This window comes from Stegodyphus dumicola, chromosome 5 (genome assembly GCF_044657685.1).
Source record: "Stegodyphus dumicola isolate Sdum_Otavi_A_Nest chromosome 5, ASM4465768v1".
Classification (NCBI taxonomy): Eukaryota; Metazoa; Arthropoda; class Arachnida; order Araneae; family Eresidae; genus Stegodyphus; species Stegodyphus dumicola.
This window is the reverse complement of record NC_140772.1, coordinates 192,218,020-192,230,377: the sequence shown is the minus strand read 5'-3', so window position 1 is coordinate 192,230,377 and position 12,358 is coordinate 192,218,020. Positions and strand designations below refer to the sequence as shown.

Genomic DNA, 12,358 nt, shown 5'->3' with positions numbered 1-12,358 from the left:
TTAATGAGAAATTAAGTTTTTACCCTTAAAGCATAATGTTTGATGCTCTTTTATGTGATTCTAAGACAATGGAATTATAATTTTTTTCTCAGTGTTTGTCCTGAATAATGTAAAATTAAATTGAAGTAATTTTATATTATTAGAATGAAGGTATGAATAAACAGGCTGATGATATCCATTAATTCTTGTATACTATCGGGTTTACTTTATATATCATATTCTTATTGTACTTCTCTATTGCATTCTAGTATTAAATATCTGAATATTAGTCAATACATGAATAAGACAGGGAAGTGATGATCTGTATTCAGTCACGTATAATTTTCTGCGTGTAATTCGTAATATTTTAAAACGTAAAGTGTATAGTAATAAATATATAATTGCAGTTTTTTTTTTTGTAACTTAAATAACGTCCGAGTCATGTTACTTTTGTTATACATTATATTTCTGCATAAATCTAGAAACCATTAAAATTTTTGAAAATTTACATTTTCGCTTTTTTTTTAAATTTTAGCCACCCGCGAAACCTCCCAGGAAGTCTATTACATCTCTCTCTCCAAGTGGAAAGACACAACACCACATAAGACAGTCTTCTGTTACTTACGATTCTACCTCACAGAATCAAATGATGTACGATCCGTCTGAGATCATGATGCCAAGAACACCCCCGAGCGGATTCGCCAACTCAGATAGCAGCAGCATTTACCACCACAACCTCAGTCAGTACCACCAGTCACAGCAACATCACTTACCATCTGCACTGACATCCTCAACCTCGTCTGCAAGTCACCCGCAGAACGCCGTTCAACAACAGCCGTTGTCGAACGGTAAGATCAACGAGGTTTCACCCTTCAGTGCCCTCTACGATGATGTGGCCAGTGGGAGGGTTACTAGTGGTACCTCCTCTGTTTTAGGTCCAAAAGCCATGCATCGCAGGAGGTTGACTGGAGAGGGACTTAGGCCGGACAAACCCATCCCTCCGGCCAAACCCAAAACTCTTGATCTGAGGACCAAACGGCAAACCATCCAAATACCGCTTAGTCCCACGCATTATCAGCAACCACCAACACCCGACTTCCCACCTCCGTCACCATCAACAGCAGCTCTGGGTATTCACGAGAAGATCAGACCTCTGAGTCAGGTGGGTAGCGACTTGCTGCGAATACCTAGGAAGATTCTCGCTAATTTTGTATGATATTTATTCATAAGGTGTGGTAAAAGTGAAGAATTTATTTACCAAAGTTAACTGTACTCTTTTTAGAAGGATTACAAAGCAGTATATTTCGTCAAAGTTTTCCTTTGAAAACAGACATTACTGACGAATATTCTGCTACCAATGTAAAATTTTATGTGCTTCTTAAATGTTGTTTCATGCTTGAAATTTCTGGTAGTTAGAATTGTCAGTCAGCAGCAACTTGCAGATGTTGATACAAAAATATATCAAATTTCTTCCCTTATTTCTTTTGCTCAATCCGTGAGTGCTAAAAGGGCTTAAGCAATATTTTTTCTGATGGAATTATAAAATGAAATGCCAGTAGTTTAATTGTTATGATTGTGAGGATAAATGCTCATATATTTTACCCTGTAAATTTTTAATAACTCATAGACTGCTTGTTGTTTCTATGTACGCATTTGAAGTAGCGAATATAATTTCTGTAAATTTTTAGATATATGTGCTACTAATAATCTTGAATTCAAATATTATTATATTTTTATTCAGTCAAGTCTGCGCCAGTTCAAGAATGCTATTTTGTCTAACTTTATTACATTGGCATGTTTCCTTTTCGATCAGATTATTTTGATTTCTTTTAACAATTCCAGATCAAAAGAACAAATCTCAGTTTAGACATCTTCGTAAATAAGAGAACCCCCCCCCCCTCAAGGGATGAATAAGTAAGATTTACAGAAGTAATGCACTGTGTAAATGTGAAGTGCATATAATGTATGTTTCAGGATTCGATGTTTTTGAATTACAATTTAATTCATTTTTCGTTATGCGAAAACTTAACTTCCGTGAATAGCTAATGAAGGAACAGGAACTACCGTTGCACGTTATTAAAATTAACTGAAATAATACAAATGAAAAGATTAATATGAATATCGTGAATTTGGATTTTTTAGTTTTTATTAGGAAAAGCGAATTTCCACTGAAACAAATAAAAGAAAACCATAATTTTAAATGATATTCAAATGACCGTACATAAACCAAAATTCATCAACAGAAAGAACTAGTGCAATTGTAAGTGTTCGTCAATGAATTATTATTATTATTTTAATTAACTTGACATCAGATGCTTTGATACCAGCAATACGCTATTATAAAGCTCTGTTTTCAATTGTGAAAGGTCACCAGGTATTGCTGCTAATAGAAGGAAGCAAACAGATCTGAAGATCTGAAAGAGTTAGTTTTTTGAAAAATTTCCAGTGTATCTCATACAAAATCACCAGGTAAGTGATTTTAAAATGTCCCATGAGATACCATTATTGCTTTTTGAGCGGTATTGCATCCAATAACAAACATTTGAATAAATTTATTAATCACCTAAAAATACAAAATTATTACACTGATTTAATTAATACATTTCTAATGATGAAGTATGCATATTTCGAACACTGAAATATAGCCAGTGTAGCATACTGAGTGTGAAGGCTTGCAAATGCAACAAATGCTTATTTAGAGTACAGCGTATGTTAAAATATAAAAGTCGAATGATTAATGGTGGTGTGGTGGTGTATTTAATTATGGCAAAGCACACTAGGGCTATCTGCCTAAGAGGAGGGATGCCTTTCGTGGAGGACTTTCTAAGGGAAACTGGCTCGTATACACGTTACACATGGGGAAAACCACGAAAACACCCATGCAGCCAGCCCGTTCGCGGGATTCGAACCTCGGACCGAACTACCAGTGTTCAGCGACTTTACCACTCGGCCGCTGGTGGGCCTCGAATGATTAATGAATTATAGCAGAGAAATGCAAAAATTTGGCATCGCGCACAGCTTCGACATTGCGCACATTAGATATTATATGCATCATGTCCTTATCTGGACTAAAGGGCAATAATTTTTTGGACACGTTGTACATTATATTGTATGTATAACACAAGTTATTTTTTTAATGAAGCTTTCATTAAAATTGCTGCCATCTAGTTAGATTAAACGTCGATGCTTCTGTGCGGCGGTAAGTGGCACTCCGTTAGCAGAAAAGTATCATATTTCTTTCTGTAAAACTGTTTATTATAATGAAATTATTAAATTTCTGAGTGGGTATACGTTTATAAGATATGTATAAGGTACATATGGTCATCCTGTAAAAGATCCACCTTAACTTCAAGGCTTTCATTTCCTGAATGGTCATGAAAACCTATTCAAGTAAACCTGAAAGCTAGGGATGGGTAAATATGCAAGCCTCTGCAATTTCATTATAATGAACCACGTTATCACAGGTTACGGAGAACGGGGACACCTGGTGTCTAACATAGGTAAACAGGCGTATGTCCCACGCCTTTCCCTATCTAGTGGCCACAACTCCCTGGAGCCCCAAGAGGCTGCGTCAGGAGTTAATTGAGACATGAAAAAGGCTGTACATGGCCAAACAAGAGCGCTCGTGTTTTGTTTACAGATTTGGAGAGATTTTACTGAACAGAAAAGGCAAGGAAACAAAAATGTTGCAGAATTTAAAGAAAGAAAAAAAAAAAAAAAAAAAAAAAAGAATAGAGGGCAAGAGCAAGAATTAAAGCACACAAGGAAATATAATTAAGGCATGTGTTGAGCTAAGTTGCTAGGATAATGTCCTCGACTGGCATGTGGTGCACAATATGTTGAGTTCTGTGCTAGGAGTTCGTAGGGTATAGCTTACATAAGCGTTTGCACATAAGGTTGTCCACGGTTGCGTAGTTCACATAGGTAAATAGTTTGCACATGTGTATAGTCGCAAATAATTCGCTGTTTGCGCGTGTTTTTCATAATTTGTACATAGTTTACAGTTGTTTGAGGTCTCTGTTTGCGTACGTGCACTTATGAGCTTGCTGTTCATAGATCGTTGCGAGAATTTTGACGGAGGAAACAGGCTTTGACGGAGAAATCTGGCTGCGGTTGTAGTGATGCAAATAGCGTCAATTTTAGTACAGGAGGATGCACACTCTGCAGTTTCGTAGTTTGCGCATTTGCACAGTTCGTGGTTTCGCTAAACACAGATCGTAGTTTGCGCAGTAGGACAGTTCACATACATGGAGTTTCATAGAATTTAAAATGTTTGAAGTAGATGCTCTTTGGTTGCTCATGTAGATCATGTGTTGAGCTGTTACTGGAAAGATGGCGAGGGTTTAGTATGGCTGGCACACATCTTGGCCCATGGACGTTAAAGCGTCGATGTCACACGGTTACATGGTCTTGAAGCCTGAATTAATATGTAGCCGCAAGACTCAAGCTTTTTCAAAGATTTTTGGCCCTTTTTCCATTATGTTCTCAAACAGTCGGAAAGAAAATATCAAAATCTCGGAAACAAATAACCATTATATATATTATATATTTTGAATCTGTATTGTCACTTCCCTATTTCCTTTTTCCCGTCATATTGCAAATGAGTTTGCGTGTATTTAAAAGGAGGCTTTGGGATCAAGTTACAAGGTATTTTCTCCCACCTTTCCGCATGCCTTCGTGGTGTAATTGGAAGCATACTCGACACGTATTCAAGATGTCCAGGGTTCGAGTCCCGGGAAGGGGATTGCATATTTTTCACGTTTCCTGCTTCAGGAAAAAAAAAAAAAAAAAAAAAAACTAATAACTCTGTGGTGTTAGAGAGTGTTCTGTCTCTAGGAGGCCACGTTGCTAGGTTTTCTACTTAAGAGTTCCTAGAATTAGGTTGCCGATAGCTAAATTCATGAGTTGAAATTCTGAGCCAACTTCGCGTAAATTGTTGTGTATATTTCGTTGGCTATTTTTTATTTTAATTTATTAATAAATTTAGCTAATTACTACTTTGAGTCTTTTGCATAAGTGCTGGCAAATTTGTAAGCACCAGAAAGGCCTTCTGTTCATGTAATTAGTTTTAAATGAAAATGTCTTATACACCCTTCCCAAGTTTCTGTTGTACTTAACGATAAGTCGCGCATGTCTACATCGAGTTAACACTTTGTATGTTAACAAAGGAAGTCAAAATCTACGAACGAATACATTAAAAATAATAAATTTCGCGTAAATCTATGACTCTTAGTGGCAAATGATATATAAATAACGTTTATTAAAGTTTTTAGTTTTTTAGAAAAAATTAGTAAATATGTAAATATTTTCGGTTTTTCAGTAAGTTATGCGTACGAATATTTTTTGTTAATTTATAATTTGTTAAATTTTGTGTTCGTAATAAAATAATATTAGATGAATAATAAATTATAACTAAATTAATAACAAAAGCACATTAATTATTAAAATATACGCCTTTCTATCCAACAATATATGAAATCAGGTATGTAGAATAATACTCTTAATAGCCTTTCCTTTAGAAGCTTAGGAGGGGAGTACTTTTTTAAGGTTTTATTACCTCTGAATAAATTTAAACAATAATAATAAACATTTAATTAAGTTTCAAAATGCAAGAGAAACATGCCAATGTAAGTTTTAAAATTGCGCAAAAAAGCAACCTTAGTTTCACATAGAGTTTGAATAAATCTTTATCCGAGTATATAAAAGAAACTTCTTCGGGGGTGTGGGGGGCTAGTTGCTTCTGAAGAAGAAACACATGTGTCTGAGCATCGTCAAGTCCGAAAATCCGGCAGAGTTTTATTAAAAAATCTTTGTCAGACAAAGATTATTTTTTACCTAATTTTAAATTGTAAAGTCAGTTAAAATTATTTGATAAAATTATGAGATTAAAAATTTCTGACTATTATGTCATAATTTTCCTCAATTACTATCTTATATGGAATCCTGGCGTCTTACAATAAAATTCTCGGATTCCCTGAAGTTGGGGTTAAAAAAAAAACATGGAAGAAATAAGGTTTCCATGCTGAATATAGACAAGGCCTGATTACTGCGAAAACTCGCATAGAGAGTCCCAAATTTTTAGTTTGCTACCAAATCATTTTGTAGTTTCTTATACTTAGACTGCAAAAAAATGCTGTACACAGGTCTTCATATGGCCTTCATTTAATTACTGTATGTAGATATATATACCGAATCAATATTTCCGGCGGTAAAAAGGTTTAATTGCTTGTTTTTTTTTTCCTTTTTAAATAAATATTTAATTCGGATCGCAGATGGGTAAATTCCAAAGCTTAAATTAATGAATAAAATGAATTTTGTTTAAAAATTGAAGAATATTCTAAGTGAATAATTGTTGTAGCTTTACATAATGAATTTCCGAAGGTTTAGAAATCTCCAACTTGCGAACGAACTGCCAGTTTTAATTGCTTTTCCATATGTTTGTTATGTAGAAAAAATAAATTATGCAGAGTAAAAAAAAAAAGTGTAAAATTGTAATTTGTATGATGTAGGTCTTAAATACATTATATCTTCTATATTGCTGAGTTCTAAATTCTAAAATTTTGCCTCTATGAATTTCAATCTTATATTCAAAAATATTTTACTATTTAGTGATTAACTTATGAAAATTCATTATTTTAAATTTCATAAATTATTTTACAAAAAATTATTATAAATTAGTTTATATACTATTTAATAAGTAAAATTTTATAAATGAATTTGTAAATTAATATATTAAAATGTATCGCATAAACTTGTGTAAAATGAGCGTATGAAATTTATATTCTTCTTGTGCTAATTTTGATATCGATAAATTACATTAATTTCGAAAAGTAAATTCAGTAAGATGTAGTTTCTTTTTAAATTACGGTAAACTATGATTTATATGAATTATTTTATAAATTATAGTGCATTATGACTGGTTTTAAACTAAAAAAACTGGTTAAAACAGATATTTTTGTGATTTGTGCTTATGTCGGATTAGTTGAGTTGCAATATATACTCTTAAATGAAGTTTCCTATTATGAGAATATCATATTTTGAGGTTATAATTTTGTACATAACTTAAGCTTTATTTTATTGTGTTATGATCATAATCATCATCTACTTTGCGCTTTCAAGTGAATGTATCTAATATCGATATAATATAGTATATAAATTATACACGCATGAAAATATTTCTTTATGTAGTTTATCATCAGAAATCATTACTTAGTTATTCATTCATATATTTGTAATTATGGCACATAAAGAGTTCTTTTGCATGCATTTGTATTTGTAAAATGTTATTTTAAAAATGCTTGCACTATTATTCCTTGCATGTGGAACCAAAAAATAAAGTTATTTTTGTTGCATTTTTGTTTTGTTCTTTCTGTTTTTTTTTTTTTTTTTTTAATTTATTTTTTATTTTTTTTTTATTTTTTTTATTTTTATTATTTTTTTTTTCGTTTTTTTGTTTTTATTAGACGCAATACATTTAGACTTTCTGTTTATTGAAACTACGTTTTGATTTCAAAATTTCAAACACAGCAATTTTTTTCTTTTTTTCTCAGTATGATGTGATATTTATTTCTTATGAAACAACTCGAATAGCATATATTTAACATCAGTTTTATTTTCCTTTGCATCTTTATATTTTATTTAAAACGTATTTTCTTGTAATACATAATTTGGGAAAGACAGGTAGACAGCATATTTATTATTTAAATGTATTTCATCTGAAGGAACTGATATTTATATTCAGGAACTGATATTTATTGCAGGAACTGATATTTATTGATATAAGACAATTACTGGCTGCATTAATAGTCGAAATAAAGAGAAAGTAGAAATACTCATTACATTTTAAAATTTGCAAAATTTTTTTAAATATATTTCTTTTACTTAATGCAATCATATAAAGTAAAGATAAGTGCAATTAATAAGGGAGAAGAGCTGTGTAAAGAAAATGCTTCAATAGATAAATAACCCTAATAAACATAGCTTCCTTTTTTTTGCATATTGCGCGTAATTAAATATACGCGTATTGTGTAATGTTAACTTTTGCCCTTATCAGTCTAAAGGGGCAATTTGTCCAGAAGGGCTATTGATTTCATTTTAACATTTTGCGTGTGCGTTGTAAAACGGCTTTTCACTTTTAAAATTGTTGCCACCAAATATTAGAGCTCTTCATTATATTTTAAGAAATTAAATAATTAAGAATCTGCTTAAATCTATGTATATTTCTCGCCTTGTAAAAAAATAAAGGTTCCTAGAGACATCAAATTTTGAATAACGTAGTCCACTCGAATATGGGCATCTGGAAGCCCAAATTTGGAATTTGTTTTTATATTTTGCAAAACTTTAACGAATTTTTGAACGAAAAAAAAACTTTTTTATTTCCAGCGTGGGAGACTGTGCATCAGAAATTCTAAAGATATTTTGTAATTATTTATTTGTGATATTTAAATATGTTGTGATATTGCTGTTGAATTGAATTTTATGGCTTAACTACGCAGAACATGATATTTAATAAATAAAGGGAACACACAAAATGTTAAAAAATGCCGCTTTGGGCGTAATATAAAAACAAAAAGCTTTCAGATTTATTTTTTTGTTTTTAATGTGCCTTATTGTTTTCAGCTAGTAATCCACTAGTGTGGTTTGACTGATTGTCTACTGAGTAGTTTCAACGAAACTGGAAAGCTGGTAAATTTTTCGAGATGACATTCGAATCAGCTTTGACAAAAATATTTTTTATCCTCTTTAAAATAAAAATGTGATAAAATCCAGAAAGAATTTATCTTTTTACATTTGAGCCATAAGACTCACTAATGTCTGTATCTGGGAACTAATAACTGGTAATTCATAGGCATATATTCTTTGGAAAACCTTCGCAGTCTCCTTAACTAATTTTCTGTCTTAGATGTTTAATTATACTAAATATGCGTAATGCATTCAATTCAGTTACTGTTTAAGAGGAGCTAATTAATTTGCGAAATTCTGTTGCATGAGATAGAAAATTCAAGTTTGGAGTTAATGTAACCCATTCAACTCTCACTTGATGTATTATTTATATTTATCTCTAAAAGGGGCTAATTATATGAATTAGGAAAGGTACACTGCGAAAAAAAAATCTCATCGGTTTCAAATTTTAAATTACGTCCAAAGGGGATTTTTTTTAACGTTTTGCGGGTTATCCTTATTTATTAAATATCATGTTCTTACGTACCGAAACCATAAAATTCAACAGCAATATCACAAAATAATTTTAAAATGAGCATATCAATAAAATTTCCGATACACAGTCTCCCGCGCTGGTGATATTATTATTATTATTATTATTATTTTCCGTACAGTGTTGATATTGATTGTTTTGAAATCGTTTAGTTTGTTAATCAAAAATTCTTTGAAGTGTTACAAAATATGAAATCCATAATAAAACAAAATTCAAATTCTAAAGTAGGTCTTTAACATGCCTATATTCTATGGAAGATTACGTCATTCAAAATTTGAAGGGCTCTAGATACCGTCGTTTAATCACAGTGCGAGAAACATACATACATTTATGCAGATTTTTCATTATTTAATTTTTTTAAATATAAAACAGGGTTCTAATATTTGGTCGCAATAATTTGAAAAGTGATTCACCGTTTATAGTTTTCAACGCAAAATGCCAAAACGAAATTAATAGTCCTTCAGGGCAAATTGTCCCTTTGGACTAAAATAAAAAATAATGACAGTTCTGTATCACCCGTTCTACTGGGCCGATATCATTATTCTAACACAGGTATTTTGACACAAAATCGGACTTTTTCTGAGATAACATACCATTGTTTTTCCATATTTCGGTTCTACGATTCAAATTATGCCCAGATATTAAATTTTGTAATTTTTGTTGAGAAATTTATGGAGAAATTAAAAAATTTATCTTGGCGGTTTTTTTCAGTTTTTTTTCAATTTTTGTTCACTTCGCGGAATTTTTAATTTATAGTAACCTACTTACCTTCCTTTTTTTTTTTTTTCATTGATGCATGAGAAGAAACAGGTCCATCCTTCATTTTTTCAAATAATTTTAAAAAATTGCGTAAACCACATTTTCGTTAATATCGCTTATATTAAATACGCCTAATTTCAAAACTCGCCAAAATGTAACACGTATATCTTAGGGATCAACACGTATATCTAGGGAAAACACGTATATCTTAGGGAATTTTGGATAAAAAAACTCTAGTTTTTTGAGAGTATGCTTAGAAATACATTTACTTTAAGATAATATTCAAAGTTTTGTAGGTTATAATACGAAATGTTTTTCTAAAAATTTATAAAAAATATTTAAAAATAAAAATTTTTTAAATAAATCATAAAAACATGTACGAATACTATTTGGATTACCCTCAAATTTCGAATTCTGGAAAAAAAAGAGTAAAAATAATAAACATATATCAAATTCAATTAACATAGAGCAGCTAACATTTTGAGAGCTAATTTTTAAAAAACTACTCGTGCGAGTTTTATAAAACTTGGCAGTTTGGCGTAATTTGAGTTGTAGAATCGAAATATGGAAACCAACTGCCATGTCATTTCAGAAAAAGTCCGATTTTGTGTCAAAATGCATGTGTTAGAATGATGCTATATATAAATGTAATATATATCTGAATAGGTCTATAGCGCTTTGGAGATATGAAAAACGCAATTTGAATTTCGTCAATCGTCCCAGTAGAACGGGAGATAACTAAATAACATCATGAAAATTATCAACTCATATTTCGGGCGGTTGAGCTGTGCAAAACCTAAAAAAGTGCACTTTGGAAATTAAAATTCAAGAGAGAGAGAAGGATAAGATGCAAGAGATCGGAAATATTTCATATCAAAAATGCAGGCATTATATAATGCATGCAGGCATTCGGAGAGTAATTAGGAAAGCTTTAAAAATTTCGAAATCTAACTTTTTATACGGTCATACGGTCCCTGTAGTTACGTTTATCAGTAATTTATGCTTCTAGAAAAGTAGCTTTCCACTTTCTTGCGATAAATGTTGACCGCAGTATTTAATTTTAAAATTTCAATAATATTTTCTGAAATTCAGTGATAGCACACGAACTGAAGATAAAACTATTTAAATTTTTAAACATCAATTTAGGAAAAAACAAAAGAGTTTTTAACGTTAATTAATACATTAAGTGATAAACATTGACATGAAGACTGTCGCAAAAAGTTTTGATCGATGCAAGTGTTTTAAAAACACAGATCTTATTCTCAGTGTTCTTGCTCCAGAAACCAGTTATGGCTTTAAATAGTGGCGCATAGCATTATTTACATAAATTCAAAATGAAAAACATTTCTAGTCTAATGAATGTTTTTGTTTGTATATTAGATTATACATATAAAGTAATAAAATTATATGTAAATGTTGCTAACGTATTTTTAGCATTTGAGAATTTATATCTACTCGTGTAGAGGCTTTATCTACTTGTGAGGAGGAATATGGGCATTTGAGAGCCCAAATTTGAAATCTGAAATTTGTTTTATTATCGATTTCATGTTTTGTAAAGCATTTATGAGTTTTTGATTAACAAACTCGACGATTTCAAAGCGAGCAATGGCAGCACTGTACGGGGGGAAAAATTATCTCCAGCGCACGAGACTGTATCGGAAATTCTAAAAGTATGCTCTTTTAAATATTTTCTGATATTGCTGTTGAATTGAATTTTATGGTTTAAGTGTGAAGAACATGATATTTAATAAATAAAGGTAACACACAAAACGTTAAAAAAACGCCCCATTAGGACGTAATATAATATCTGAAAGCTTTTTATTTTTTTTTATTTTTATTTTTATTTTTTTAAGAATGAGTATTATTTTTATTAAATATAAGTATTCGGACCTGGAAATCAGATGTTAGATTTCATAGTTTTTATAAAAATGGTTTTTTATTTTTGAAAGTTCCGTTACATTAATATTTCTATGTGATTTAAAGACTTCTGTAATTGGAAATACGTCTATACAACCAACGCTGCGAAAAGAAAGGCTGCGTAAGAGGACTTCTTTTGGCATGCTCTATATATAGACTTGCAGAATCGTAAAAGGCAGTATGCATACAATCCAAAATCCGGATTTTACAATTTTATACATTTCATACAATACTTTAAAAATTAAAGTTAAAGATAAAAAAAAAAAAAAAAAAAAAAAAGGAGAAGGTTGGGTACATTTTTGTGGATTATACATTAGCAAACAATGTGTTCTACACTTATCAAAACGAATGTGTGTAAAGAAAATTATCATCATAAAAGATGTAGGTATAAAATTTTCAGCATAAAAAGACAGGGTAAACAGCATTGAAATTTTATTCATTTTTTATTTTGCAAAAATTAAATATGTAATTTTTCACTTATAAAGGAAA

General features: G+C 31.0%; 1 protein-coding gene across 2 annotated transcripts in view; it reads left to right on the top strand.

Annotated features, from left to right (window-relative positions):
* LOC118184513 (ankyrin repeat and sterile alpha motif domain-containing protein 1B-like) overlaps nt 1–12,358 on the top strand; it is a 215,696-nt gene that overhangs the window by 127,624 nt on the left and 75,714 nt on the right. For both annotated transcript variants that reach the window (XM_035354197.2, XM_085817504.1), the window contains exon 11: nt 515–1,141. In XM_035354197.2, the coding sequence (XP_035210088.2) occupies nt 515–1,141 (627 nt within the window). The remainder of the gene's footprint in view (nt 1–514; nt 1,142–12,358) is intronic.